The sequence below is a fragment of the Astyanax mexicanus genome, chromosome 14 (assembly GCF_023375975.1).
Source record: "Astyanax mexicanus isolate ESR-SI-001 chromosome 14, AstMex3_surface, whole genome shotgun sequence".
Taxonomy (NCBI): Eukaryota; Metazoa; Chordata; class Actinopteri; order Characiformes; family Acestrorhamphidae; genus Astyanax; species Astyanax mexicanus.
The window spans coordinates 48,796,423-48,811,697 of NC_064421.1; the positions used below are offsets into that span (position 1 = coordinate 48,796,423).

The window sequence follows — 15,275 nt, forward strand, 5'->3', positions numbered from 1 at the left end:
ATATTATGGATGGTCTTATTTTAGCAGCTTCTTCTTCAGGTATGTTTCCGTCCACCTTAATTAAATACAGGTAACTATGGCACAATTTAAGGTGAATCAGGCAATTTAAACTCCAGACAAATAAGTCAACTTTAGACTTGTGAAAACAGAAAAAAACAGAACATCCAAAGAAATACAATAAATACAATACAAGAGTTGAATAATTCACTCCCGCTGCAGGAGTCAATAGAGGGAGTTAACTCTAGAAAAGTGAATTCAGTATAGCAGCCAAAGAGACAAAGCAGGGATAAAACAACAGCACCTCCCACAGGTCACACAGCACCTTGCCTTTTACATCTACTTTGATTTTGAAGACACATAAATGCATACATGTCTGTCTATTTACTGTTGCACTGGTATGTTCAGAAATCAATATTTGGTGGAATAACCCTGTTTTTTATCACAGTTGTTTTTTGTTCATGCATCTTGGCATCATGTTCTCCTCCACCATTCTTACACACTGCTTTTGGATAACTTTATGCTGCTTTACTCCTGGTGAAAAAAAAAATCAAGCAGTTCAGTTCGGTGGTTTAATGGCTTGTGATCGTCCATCTTCCTCTTGATTATATTCATTTTATTCCAGAGGTTTTCAATTTGGTAAAATCAAAGAAACTCAGCTTTGTTTGAGTGCTCTCTTATTTTTTTCCCCAGAGCTGTATATATTTGCTATATATTTTTTTTCTCTTTTGTATTTTTTAAACATCAATTTTATATATTTTTTTATCCTTTTCATTCTTATATAATTTTGATTGCAACTTTGATTTTTTTGGCACTAAATTCCCTCCATAATCTCCTTCCTCCAGTAGGGAATAGTGCAGTGTCTCTCTTGGTCAGTAGGCGGCAGTAGGCGGCAGTAGCGCTGAGCGGGGTTTATATCAGAGCTGGGTGAAGAAGAGAAGTCTCTGTGTGTGTTATCAGCAGGGCTGTTGTATAAGTAACCCTGCAGCTCTTTATTATTTAAACACTGTATTTAATTTAATAATAATAATAATTATTATATAATAGCTGCAGCTCCTCCACCACCATGCTCTCCGCCAGACGGGCTTTAGGACTCGCTGTTAGCAGGCTGTCGGCGGGCTGCGCTCCGCGGCGGGGCTGTGCTGGAGCGGTTCCGGTGGATGATATCGTTAACGGGCTCACAGAGGAGCAGATCCAGGTACAAATAAACATAAATAAACTAAATAAAGCTTTGTTTACACACAGGGTAGAGTGTCAGTCTGTTAAAATGTCCTGTATACGTGTCCTGTAACGCTAGCTGTGGGGTTCAACACCTGTCTGTGGAAAGAGAACCTTCTCTCAACATATAAGTTAGCTAATAATAATAATAAGATATAACTTAGATAATACGTTTAAATTGAGGAAAACGTAGCTTGTTTAGGTATTAGATAACGTATTCTCTCTTCAGTCCATTAAACTGAATATCTAACTACAAACCCTTAAGTTATATTCCTGCAGGCATGTAGGGCTAGCTAACTTACAGCTAACTGGCTGCTATTATCCTGTATATTATATATTTTCCTATTTGTTTTATACGTGTTCAGCTAGTAATGATATCATATGTTATGCTAGACAGTGTCCTATCTAGTTAATTTAGCTATAAAGCTTATAAAGCTTTAATAATATGAATAAACTCTGCAGGCTGAACTGCAGCTCCTGTTAGCTAAGGTATAGGTTATCTCCTACCTGTGAGGTCACACGTGACCTTGTAGCTACACCAGCTGATAATAAGCTAGCTACTAGCTAATGAAGCTAAAATAAAACATCATTTTATAAATATATATATATATATATATACCTTTCTTCATGTCTGTTAAATTCAGCTAACTGTAGTTATAGCCAAGTTGTAGGTAGTTCTGTGGGGGAGGGGGCGGGGGCGTGCTCGCACGGCTGGTTTTGATTGGTTGAAATCCCTTTTCATTCATTTAAAGGTTAAATTATGTAGAATAATATTCTATCAATCAGTTTTTTTATATTTTTTATTTAATATTAGTGGTGTCAGTGGAGTTGCATGGCTGCGAGCAGTGAACTCTGCACATACCGCACTCAGTGTAAACAGCATGAAGCAGCATAGACAGAATAAAAAAATTATAATGAGTTTCTTTGATTTTACCAAATTAAAAACCTCTGGAATATAATCAAGAGGAAGATGGATGATCACAAACCATCAAACCACCAAACTGAACTGCTTGAATTTTTGCACCAGGAGTAAAGCAGCATAAAGTTATCCAAAAGCAGTGTGTAAGACTGGTGGAGGAGAACATGATGCCAAGATGCATGAAGAAAAAAACTGATTAAAAATCAGGGTTATTCCACCAAATATAATAGCCCAACAACAGTAGATGTAATGTAAATATACAATTGGCTTTGAATTTGAATTTAAGGTGGAATTTAAAATAACAAGTAACTATAGCTGTTGTTTTGACTAAAAGTAGTTTGTTGAGAGATATTAAAAAAAAAATCTAAAACTGAATAGCTTTTGTTCTCTGATCACTTTAATGGTTACTGGTTAGATAATATTACATTATTAAGTATTATTAACAGTTTTAATGCAGCATTGGGTTTGATGTTATAGAGAGTTTGTGATGGATCTGCTCAAACAACACTAACTAATGTTCTTTATTTCTTTTCTCCAGCTCAGACAGACAGTTCAGAGGTTCTGTTCGGAAAAGCTCGCCCCCTTCGCTGATGAAATTGACAAGACAAATGATTTTCCACGAATGAGGGTAAGTTACCACACAAGAACCCTGTAAATATTAAAGAGTAAATATTAACAGTAGACTATCAGGATGGAAAAGGGTCATCAATAAAAGCTGTTCCTTCAGTTCCTTAAAGAAACATTTATACAGGCAACAGAAAACAAACATTTCAGGATTTAAGAATAGGAGTTTAAATTCTCATGGTTCTGTATAAATTATTGATCTTACTAAAGACATCATAAATGACTATTTTAAAGGTGTATAGATGTAATAAAAGTAATGAAAGTAAAAATCTAAACTTTTCTGAGTGTTTTATATATATATATATACACACTAGTGAATCTCAAAAAATGAGAACAGCAAAGTTACTTTATTTCAGTAATTCAGTTTAAAAACGGAGATGCTGATTTCATTTTCCAGCAGGACTTGGCACACTGCCCACATTGACCGAGTATCAAAAGTACCAAAATTAGGTCTTATATAATATTCTCTATAATATTTTTCGGAGACACTGATTTTTGGGTTTTTCATTGGCTGTGAGCCATAATCAATAATCAACAATAAAATAAATAAAGGCTTAAAACAGATCACTCTGTGTTTAATACATCTATATAATATAGGAGTTTCACATCTTAAATAAAGTAACTATTTTTTATGATATTCTTTTTTTATTTTTAGAGTAAAAACTGTGCCCCTGATTGTTTTTATTTATTTTAATTTTCTTCTTCTTTCAGGAGTTTTGGAAGGAGGCAGGTGAACTGGGACTGCTTGGAATCACAGCTCCAGGCAAGAGCTTTATTTCTGCTGTTTTGGTCAACTTTTGTAGAACATCCAACAAATATCAATATTTTCAAAATTTAACATTAAAGTTCTCTTTATTACAGATTCTCTGCTGTAATCATGTGATCTGAGTTCATGAGTTCTGATTGATCTGTGCTCTCTTTGTTCATGTTTTCTGATCACAGTGGAGTACGGAGGCACGGGATTGGGCTATCTGGATCATGTGATCGTGATGGAGGAGATGTCTCGGGCGTCTGCGGCGATTGCTCTCAGTTATGGAGCTCATTCTAATCTCTGTATTAATCAGCTGGTGCGACACGGAAACACGAAACAGAAAGAGAAGTACATGCCCAAGGTACCAGTTTACACACTGTAATAGGAACCAGTTTTATTGGATAATATATTGGTCCAGAAATCATTGCACTAAATAGTATTGTTATTATTGTTATTGTGATATAAAGACCATTTCATGACACTGATATAAGGATAATACCATGTCATATTTATGCAGTAACATGTTACTTTTTTTTAAAGAGCAATTTATTCTATATAATATATATTATAAACGTCATTAATGTGCGTCTGCAACCATCCCTGCAAAACCAAATGTATATTATTCTAGAGCTGTCTGTTTTTTTCTTATTTATATATTTTTAGTGAATTAATTGAATGATACTAGTGCATCAAATGCTTTAGAAATCAGAATATGAGAGAAAGGTTACTTTATTTCAATAATTCGTTTCATAATGTAAACTCATGATATATATTATATAGATGTATTAAACACAGAGTGATCTATTTTAAGCATTTATTTCTTTAAATTATTATTGTTAATTATTGATTATGGATTACAGCCAATGAAAAAAAACAAAAATCGTTGTCTCAGAAAATTTGAGTATTATATAGTAAGACCAATTGGTACTTTAGCAGCTGGAAAATCCTGCTGAAAAATGAAATCCGCATCTCCATAAAAGTTGATGTTCTAGCCTGCTGGCTGGTAGCCTTCTAGAATTTATCCTGTTGGCAGTTAGCCCTCTAGTGGCTAGCCTTCTAGCGATTAGCATTTGCAGCTAGCCTTTTAGCGGTAAGCCTGCTGTAATGTAACGGCTACCCTTCAAGCGGTTAGCCTGTTAGCAGTTACTTTGTTCATGGTTTGACTTTCAGCTGTAAGCATGTTAGCGGCTAGCCTTCTAGCGCTTGGCCTGTTAGTGGCTAACCTTATATCAGTAAGCCTTTTAACTGATAGCGGTTAGCCTGTTAGCTAACATTAACTAACTTAGACTTTACTTTCTCGGAAACTAGTTTTTATCATCTTATTTACTCAAAAACAGCTGTACTGAGCTGTCTGATACGGTGTATCTGTAGTTACTACAGGCTAGCTTAGCAATAGAGCTTCAGAACCACAGAACATTTTTGATCATTTATTTATTATTTTAGTAGATTAAGCGTAATGCAGAATGCAGGTTTATTTAGATGTGAAGCTGCGTGTGATCTGTGATGTTTCAGGAAGATTAAGTTGAGGTTTGTGATTTATCTTAATATCTCTTGTTAATGTGAACAGCTGTTGAGATCAGCTCCATCTGCCCGTCTTCATAAGAATAATACAGAATCAGTGTGAACAGAAAGGCAGGATGTTATTATTTATTATTATTTAACACCTGTTAGACGGGTTTCCCAGACGTTTATATTAAAGCTGAGAGCAGGAGAGGATCTGATGATGGTTTATTGTGTGTTTTATAGTTGATTACAGGAGAACACGTCGGTGCTTTGGCCATGAGTGAACCCAACTCTGGATCTGATGTCGTGTCCATGAAGCTCACGGCGAGGAACGAGGGTAAATATCCTTATTGCTGTTTTTGGTCCTGCGCTTAGGCTTTAAGTAGGCCTGTCGCAATAATTGCAATAACGATTTATCGTACAATAAATGAACATGGCCTCAATGATTTTTGATAATCGTGATATTTTTTTATCTATTGTGTTTATTGATTTGTTCTAAAAGTGTATTATATTCTTAGAAATTGTTAACTAATAATAACTTAATAAACATTTTTATTAAATAATAGGTCTATGCTTCTTCAGTGTTGCAATGTTAATTAACATAATTCGGAACAGATTTCGCTCATTTAAACAGCCTGGAAATGATAAAAAGCTCAGTTTTAACTCTCTACTTACAAAAAAATATCGGGTTTAAACCGGGCTCGGGCTTACAAAGACGGATTGGATTTATTCGGTCCCGATCTAAGCTCTACTAATGAGTGAGTGGGGTAATTGGCCTTGTAAATACGTTTCAACATCATCATTGATTCACTTTTCTAAATCAACCATAACATCAGCTTTAATTCAGCATTAAAACACCAGCTTGTCTGGTTTAAATCCTGCATATTTCTGCTCAGATCATGATTATGAATTCATGACCTTTCAGGAACGTATCTTATAAATGTAGCTTTTACAGAAACCACTTCCTCCTTTTGTGCGTATGATGGGCTTCACATCCTACATCCTGCTTCCCTCCTGCAGCTTTGATCTGCTCTGCCCTTTCAGGTGACCACTATGTGCTGAATGGTAATAAGTTCTGGATCACGAACGGTCCAGATGCCGACGTGCTCATCGTTTATGCGAAGACGAGCCCCGAGGCGGCAGCCCGAGGCATCTCTGCCTTCATCGTGGAAAAGGTTAGTGAGATACAGCTCTGAACCGGCCCGGCTCCGGCTGATTGGAGCCTGTAGTGTTTAACGCTCGGCGGTGATGTCTGTTTTTGAGTGTTTATCTTGTTGAACGCTTTGTTTCTCTAAGGGGACGCCGGGATTTAGCACAGCGCAGAAGCTGGATAAGTTGGGAATGAGGGGATCAAATACTTGTGAGCTGGTCTTTGAGGACTGCAAGGTTCCAGGTGTGTGTGTGTGTGTGTGTATAATGTGTGTGTTTGTGCATATGATTCTAGTGAAGTGCTTTCAGTAAAGTGGATTTGCTCCTGTGAGCCTTGTTCAGTTCTTCTTCTTCTTCTGCTGCATAAAATAATAAATAACTAACTAAATAAAACTCATTGCTGTAATTTCAGCGGAGAACGTGTTGGGGCCGCTGAATAAGGGGGTGTACGTGCTGATGAGTGGATTAGACCTGGAGAGGCTGGTGCTCTCAGCTGGACCAATAGGGTAATAATGTGTTTAATGTTGACTTTAGAACAGACTCTTCTGTTCTGTTGAGTAGAATCTTGATGAATTATGATTATTACTCTGGGATTTCTGTTTGTTTTTTTCTGCAGTATTATGCAGGCTGTGCTGGACCACGCTATTCCCTACCTGCACGTTCGAGAAGCGTTCGGGCAGAAGATCGGCCTGTTCCAGGTGGGCTGTTGAAGCGTTCGTTGAATTTGATTTGTTATTATTATCAATAATATTTAGTTGTAAGATAAATCACATAACAAGCTCTGAAATGCACTGTAAAAAAACTACTGTATTCTTTGCATTATAAGGTGCACCGGATTATAAAGCGCATTTTAAGAGACACTATAAGGAACTTCTACTTCAGCAGGTCTCGCTGCTGGGTGTTGTTTTGCGCAGGTAGCTAACTAAGTTAATTTAAGTAACGTTAAGCTTAGTAAACAAAACTGCAATAAAAAAAAGACTTGGTGAAGAACGTGGTGCAGAGTGAGGATCCCTCAGGACTGGGATAATAATGCTTATCCTCTCTGTACCCCCTGTAGCTGATGCAGGCAAAAATGGCTGATATGTACACCCGGCTGAGCTCCTGCCGGCAGTATGTGTACAACGTCGCACGCGCTTGTGACAAAGGCCACTTCAGCGCCAAGGTGAGTTTATTTAAAACAGTTTCCCTCTTTCTTTACTTTACTAATCATTTATTTCAGTGCTGAGAGTGAAGCATGCAGCAGCAGCATTAGCGTGTTGGGTTGTGTGTTGGGTAGTGGGGTTGTGTAGCGTTGGTATTGATTTGTGTTGTGATTGTAGGACTGTGCTGGAGTAATCCTTTATTGTGCTGAAAACGCCACTCAAGTAGCCCTGGACGGAATTCAGTGCCTGGGTGAGTATCTGACTGTGTGCTATATACAGGAGTTGGACAATATAACTGAAACACCTGTCATCATGTTAGTGTGGGATTTTAGGTTTCATGTCTAAATTGGAGCAGCCTGGTGTTCAATCTTCATTAGTTGCACATTGCACCAGTAAGAGCAGAGTGTGAAGGTTCAATTAGCAGGGTAAGAGCACAGTTCTGCTCTAAATATTACAATGCACACAACATTATGGGGGACATACCAGAGTTCAAAAGAGGACAAATTGTTGGTGCACGTCTTGCTGGAGCATCTGTGACCAAGACAGCAAGTCTTTGTGATGCATCAAGAGCCACAGTATCCAGGGTAACGTCAGCATACCACCAAGAAGGACCAACCACATCCAACAGGATTAACTGTGGATGCTGTAAGAGGAAGCTGTCTGAAAGGGATGTTCGGGTGCTAACCCGGATTGTATCCAAAAAACATAAAACCACGACTGATCAAATCACACAGAATTCAATGTGCATCTCTCTCTATCTCTATTTCTCTCTATTTCACACTCTTTCTCTTTATATATATGTCTCTCTCTCGTCTCTATTTTTTCTCTTTCTCTCTATATATATATATATTTATCTCTGTCTTTCTCTCTCTCTTTGTCTCTCTCTCTATCTCTCTCTCTCTCTCTCTCTCTCTCTCTTTTCTGCAGACAGTAGCTGTTATTTAAGCGTTAGGGTTCAGTAGGGAATACTACAGTAAATGCAGTCTTGGTTAAGATTTACTGTATATATGAATAAATATGGAATGAGCTGCATCAGTGTTTCCTCTTTTACTTATTTATTAACAGACTCCTGCAGTACACCTTAATGACTGTACTGCCGCCCTGACGGGTAAAACGAGTAAAAGAGAAGCTAAGTAAACAAAACTAAAAATAAAAGACCTTCTGTTAAAATTAAACGAGTGCTGGATGTTAATCTACACAGATTTATCTCCTGAAACCTGTTTATTTGTTTATTTGGGTGAGTAAAGAACTTCTGTTTATTTACAGTGAGCTTACGTTCCCAAATTACTCCAGCACCAAGGCTGGAGCATTAGCATTAGTAGCTAACTGTTAGCGGCTAATGCTAATACTGCTCCAGTCTGGGTGCTGGAGAACTAAACTGAAACTCCTGTGTAACTCTGTACTTCAGTGGAGTGACTTTACTGCTCCTTATTACCTGACTGATAGAATTCATACATAAGGAGCACCGGATTATAAGCAGCTCTGATGATTTTTGGCAAAATTAAAGGATTTTAAGTGCAGCTTATAGTGTAAAAAATACGGGACTTTTACAGTAAAAGAAATTACAAGTAGTAGTGAAAAATAAACCATGGTAATCATATGGAAAATTCAATATAACACAGAAGCATCATTTAGAAAAAGATAAAAGGTAATAATATAAAGATCATTTTAATGATGGTCTTTAGACCATGTTAGGATTTCTGCAGTGTGTTTATCAGGTTCAGCCATATAAAATCTACCACCTGATTTCTGATCTGCTGTACTGAAACAGTGCTGATTGTGCTGGATTCGTTCTTTATTCAGTGTTTCTGTGTTTCTGTGTTTGTTTGTATCTACAGGTGGAAACGGTTATATTAATGATTACCCAATGGGCCGATTCCTCAGAGACGCTAAGCTGTACGAGATCGGCGCCGGCACCAGCGAGGTCCGGAGGATGGTCATCGGCAGAGCTTTCAACTCCATGTTCAAATAAAACCTCAACCAAGCTGCTCCTCAATGCCTTAAATACAGGATACTACTCTAATAATCTGATAAAAATGAGATTTAACAGTGCGTGAATCTGTCTGATGGGTGTTTTAGAACTCAATTAAAATTTAAGAAATGAATGGGTAAAAAGGAGGTTTTTATTTATTTTATTTTCAACCTAATCTGTATCACAACTGTATCGTCGATTCTCACAGATCATACTTTTAATGCATTTTCCTTTATAGTAGGAAAGGAAGCATTAACTTAAAAAAAAAAAACTAATAAGAATAAGTCATTTTATTTATTAAAGTATTTTTTGAGCATTATTGTTCCATGAGATGATGATTTTTATGATTTTGAGGCTGGTTCACACTATTCAGATTTTTTTTTTTGCAACACTACATTATTGAGGATCAGAATCAGAATCAAAATATATAATATTAATCCCAGAGGGAAATTGCAGTTGTTACAGTTGCACCCTTTTATGTACAAAAAAAAACACGCCTATTATTATTATTATTGCACCTATGATTATTATAGTCATTTATTAAAAGATTGCACGAAAAAAGGCTACAGTACAGGTTCCACCACCAATTCCTCCATCGGGAAATGTATTTACATCTCTAAAATAAGTTAAATACAATAATTAAACACATTTACAGCTCGATTTTCTCTTCATTAAGCTGTAAATCTATTTATATCTGTTTTATATTTTTATAAAATATGGCTACTGATGGAAAACTGCAACTGGCCAATGGGGTGTGTTCCTTTTTAACTACATTTAAATGCATTAAAACTTTGCCAGTGATAATTGAGGATATAGTAGATAGAGATTAGGTTGAAAATCATTAAAACATTCATTTATTTCACAGATTTCCAGCCTTTTTCTGACACGTTTCTGTGTTTTCTATTGCAGTGATCACCAGCCTTTGTTCCTGCAGATTTTTACTGTAAACCTGATCGATTCACATTTGATCCGTCTAATATTTTATTTTTGAAGTCCTTAATGATCTAAATGAAGTGTGTTTGATTCAGTTTGGAGGATTTGGTGACGACTCATCTATTTCTTGTCTTCCGTACATGCTGGGAAATGCTCTGAATTACTGAGTTCCCACTTAATAAAGACAATAAGCTCTATTCTGTAAAAATAAATACAAAAAATAACCATTTGTTTAAAATTCTCCTCAAAATAGGTTGAAGTTACGTTTTGTCCTCTTTTTTTCTCGTCTTGGGAGTTTCTGTAGTAGGAAATCATGCATACGGGGAATAATGACCATTCAGTGGTGTATTTACCGTAATATGATTGTTAGTTGTAAACAATTTTGTATAATATCACACATTTAATGTATTTTATGTAGCTAAATCTGAAAAAATAGTTTGAAGTCACGTCGGTTGCATATTTAACATATTAATCTTTTGTGTAGAATAAAAAATGCTTTCTTTGTCTTCAGCAGCGTGTCTTTAGTGTTGTATTATTGCAATTCTTAAAGGAGAACTCCAGTCTAAAATGGACTTGGTGTATTTATTAAAACATGATAAAAAGTACTTATCTTTGTTAAATATCTCTCTAGAATGAGTGATATGGGGCATATTTTACCCTGCAGATAAATCACTTTTTACACCGTTATTCAGCTCAAAGTAGCTCCACACTTCACTGGTAGAATCTGGAGAGTCCTGATATTTAAAACCAGACATTTAGAGCTTTAAAACTGAACAAGATGCTTATTAAAAACCACTGTTTACATCCCATAGTGTAGGGATGGGATGTAAACAGTATCTTTTAATAAAATAAAATAAAAATAAAAGAGCTTTCAGACCTCAAATAATGCAAAGAAAACAAGTTCATATACAGTTCATATCATTTAAAGAGTTCAGAAATCAATATTTGGTGGAATAACCCTCGTTTTTAATCACAGTTTTTTTTCATGCATCTTGGCATCATGTTCTCCTCCACCAGTCTTACACACTGCTTTTGGATAACTTTTTTTCTAGAGCTGTATTTATTGACTGTCAAATGAACTGAAATAGATTCATTCAGTTATTCAGTCTTTGTATACTCAGCTTTCTCTTACACCCTACAACACTAAAGTCTGGTTTATACTTTTGCGTCAAGTTTATTTCAGTAGTGAGTAATAAGAGTTATTAGTCAGTAATAGTGATAATAGAGTTAATAGTGAGTAATAGTGTTAATAGTCAGTAATAGAGTTAATAGTGAGTAATAGTGATAGTAGTGAGTAATAGTGTAAATAGTCAGTAATAGTGCTAATAGTCAGTAATAGAGTTAATAGAATTAATAGTGAGTAATAGAGGTAATAGTGAGTAATAGATTTAATAGTGAGTAATAGTGAGTAATAGAGTTAATAGTATTAATAGTGAGTAATAGAGTTAGTAGTATTAATAGTGAGTAATAGTGAGTAATAGAGTTAATAGTGAGTAATAGAGTTAATAGTGAGTAATAGAGTTAATAGTGAGTAATAGAGTTAATAGTGAGTAATAGTGAGTAATAGAGTTAATAGTGAGCAATAGAGTTAGTAGTGAGTAATAGAGTTAATAGTATTAATAGTGAGTAATAGAGTTAGTAGTGAGTAGTAGAGTTAATAGTATTAATAGTGAGTAATAGTGAGTAATAGTGATAGTAGTGAGTAATAGAGTTAGTAGTGAGTAATAGTAATAGAGTTAATAGTATTAATAGTGAGTAATAGAGTTAATAGTATTAATAGTGAGTAATAGAGTTAGTAGTGAGTAATAGTGAGTAATAGAGTTAGTAGTGAGTAATAGTGAGTAATAGAGTTAGTGGTGAGTAGTAGTGAGTAATAGTGAGTAATAGAGTTAGTGGTGAGTAGTAGTGAGTAATAGAGTTAGTAGTGAGTAATAGAGTTAGTAGTGAGTAATAGTGAGTAATAGAGTTAGTAGTGAGTAATAGTGAGTAATAGAGTTAGTAGTGAGTAATAGTGAGTAATAGAGTTAGTAGTGAGTAATAGTGAGTAATAGAGTTAATAGTGAGTAATAGTGAGTAATAGAGTTAATAGTGAGTAGTAGTGAGTAATAGAGTTAGTAGTGAGTAATAGTGAGTAATAGAGTTAGTAGTGAGTAATAGTGAGTAATAGAGTTAATAGTGAGTAGTAGTGAGTAATAGAGTTAGTAGTGAGTAATAGTGAGTAATAGAGTTAGTAGTGAGTAGTAGTGATAGTAGAGGTGATGGAGGCTGTGGTAGAGGGGTGTATATTGATGGTCTGTGTCTCTTTAAGAAACTCCATATTGAGCGGGAGGAGCATGTGATGAGTCGGTAGCGGAGGAGCGGAGCTGTTATATAAAATACAGAATAATAAATGAGCTCGCGCTCGGTTAGAGTGTCGGTCCGCGGGGCGCGGGACTGCGCGCGGGCTGATGGAGGAGAGATAACCCGGTAACTGACGGCGTGTCCGCGCGGCGGCCCGGAGACCGAGAGAAAACCGGATAAACCGAAACCCCGACCGGAGCTCCCGCTGCACGCGCTCCGACACACCGACACACACCGACACCCGCCCGGTAAGAGAGAGACTGACAGCTGCGGGCTCTCAGCTTTATTTCCTCTCTTAGTTCCTCTGGAGCTTTATTTCCTCTCTTATTTCCTCTCTTTATTTCCTCGCTTATTTCCTCTGGAGCTTTATTTCCTCTCTTATTTCCTCTCTTATTTCCTCTCTTATTTCCTCTGGAGCTTTATTTCCTCTCTTATTTCCTCTCTTATTTCCTCTGGAGCTTTATTTCCTCTCTTCATTTTTTATTTAGCTTTATTTCCTCTCTTATTTTATTTCTTTTCTTATTTCCTCTCGTCATTTCCTCTCTTATATCCTCTTATTTTATGTTATTTCTTATTTCCTCTCTTATTTCCTCTGGAGCTTTATTTCCTCTCTTCATTTTTTATTTAGCTTTATTTCCTCTCTTATTTTATTTCTTTTCTTATTTCCTCTCGTCATTTCCTCTCTTATATCCTCTTATTTTATGTTATTTCTTATTTCCTCTCTTTATTTCCTCTTTTATTTCCTCTGTAGTTTTATTTCCTCTTTTTATTTCCTCTGTAGTTTTAATTCTTCTCTTTATTTTATCTGTAGGTTTATTTCCTATCTTTATTTCCTTTCTTTATTTTCACTTTTATTTCCTCTGTAGTTTTATTTCCTATATATTTTTTCCTCTCTTTATTTTCTCTCTTATATCTCTAATTTTATTTCCTCTCTTTATTTCTCTGTTGTTTTATTTCCTCTCATTATTTCCTCTGTAATTTTATTTCCTATCTTTATTTCTTGTTTTTATTTTCACTTTTATTTCTTCTCTTTATTTCCTTTGTTGTTTTATTTCCTCTCTTATATCTCTCATTTTATTTCCTCTGCAGTAGTTATATTTTCTCTCTTTATTTCTTCTGTAGTTTTATTTCCTCTACTTATTTTATTTCCTCTCTTTGTTTTCTCTGTTGGATTTTCTAGCTTTAGTCTGGAGCGCCGCTGAAGTTGTAGTTATTTATTTTCTGTGGAATAAATAATTACTGGCTCTTTAGTTTGTCTGACTGCTGACAACTTTTATATAGATGTGGATTTCATTTTCTAGCAGGACTTGGCACACTATGGTCTAGATGTCTCTCTCTCTGTCTTAAAGGCTGTTATATGGATCATCTGTCTGTCTCTAAAATTTAGATAAGGTAGAGCTGTCTGTCTCCCAACCTTTGTAAAATTTGTGTTTTATGATCAACTTGTCTTTCAGTCTTATAAAGACTGGTTTATGTCTTGGTGTTATATGGTCCATCTGTCTGTCTCTCAGTCTCAGAAACACTGTTTTATGGTTCAAATTAACTGCTTGAATTTTTGCACCAGGAGTAAAGCAGCATAAAGTTAGCCAAAAGCAGTGTGTAAGACTGGTGGAGGAGAACATGATGCCAAGATGCATTAAAAAACTGTGATTAAAAACCAACCAGGATTATTCCACCAAATATTGATTATTTCTGAACTCTTAAATCTTTATGAATATGAACTTGTTTTCTTTGCATTATTTGAGGTCTGAAAGCTCTGCACCTTTTTTTGTTATTTCAGTCATTTCTCATTTTCTGTAAATAAATGCTCTAAATGAGAATATTTTTATTTGTAATTTGGGAGAAATGTTGTCTGTAGTTTATAGAATAAAACAACAATGTTCATTTTACTCAAACATAAACCTGTAAATAGCAAAACCAGAGAAACTGATTCAGGAACTGAAACTGAAGTTAATTCTTTAAATTTTTTCCAGAGCTGTTTTTGATCTAAAGGTTCTTCATTCTTCACATTCCTTTCATATTTCTATTATTAACATTGTTCTTTGAGGAACAAAAGGCTGCAGATCATCACACCTGCTTTTAAGATCAGAGGATCATTTGTTCAGGTGTATATTTTTCTAAATTGCTACAGTATTGTAGAGTTTTGTATGTTTTATGTGTTAGTGGTTGTTGTGCGCTCTGTGTTGAGTCTGTGCTGAAGCTGTGCAGCAGGCTGGTAAACAGTGTGGGTGGAATGTGTCGGCTCATGTCAAACACTCATTTGAAGGTACGTTGCTAAATTTTCTACATTATGGCTTCAGCCCCCCCAAAACTGCTTCATCTTCTGCTTCTCCTGAGTCAGTCTGAGGAGGAAAATGTGGCTGTTTCAGATACGGCCCCGGATTAAACCTTTCAAAGCCGTCTGTGTGTTAAAAAGAGAGAATTTCACATTTTTTCACAGGTTCCTCTGGGCTTTACAGTGCTGGACTTCCAGTTCCTGCTGCCTAAATAAGTCAGTTTTGCTTGTAAAAACAGTATAATGTAGAGTAGAGTAGTATAGGGTAGCAAAGCGTATAGTGCTGGACGATATGAGAAAAATCATATATCACGATATATCACAAATTGATATCGCGATAACGATATATATCATGATATACCACATTTAATTTACTTTCAGCCCTGTTACTCAAAAACATAAAAAGTAACAGTAGTGAGTTTCAGTAACAGGAATGATGGGAATGATTTTTT

At 35.7% G+C, this 15,275-nt stretch overlaps 3 protein-coding genes across 3 annotated transcripts in view; all 3 read left to right on the forward strand.

Annotated features, from left to right (window-relative positions):
- Positions 1 to 15,275, forward strand: part of ltk (leukocyte receptor tyrosine kinase) — a 138,636-nt gene that overhangs the window by 100,588 nt on the left and 22,773 nt on the right. The window lies entirely within an intron of this gene.
- On the forward strand, positions 911 to 10,718 carry ivd (isovaleryl-CoA dehydrogenase). The gene is made up of 12 exons (XM_022672544.2): positions 911 to 1,195; positions 2,673 to 2,762; positions 3,470 to 3,521; positions 3,701 to 3,870; positions 5,256 to 5,349; positions 6,057 to 6,187; positions 6,309 to 6,405; positions 6,574 to 6,667; positions 6,778 to 6,859; positions 7,219 to 7,323; positions 7,481 to 7,553; positions 9,142 to 10,718. Exons 1-12 carry the CDS (start codon positions 1,064 to 1,066, stop codon positions 9,273 to 9,275), a joined length of 1,254 nt encoding a protein of 417 aa, XP_022528265.1. The 5' UTR covers positions 911 to 1,063; the 3' UTR covers positions 9,276 to 10,718.
- The window catches only part of bahd1 (bromo adjacent homology domain containing 1), a 45,506-nt gene continuing 42,772 nt past the window's right edge, over positions 12,542 to 15,275 (forward strand). The window contains exon 1 of the mRNA XM_022672540.2: positions 12,542 to 12,796. The gene's annotated coding sequence lies outside the window, so the exon portion shown is untranslated. The remainder of the gene's footprint in view (positions 12,797 to 15,275) is intronic.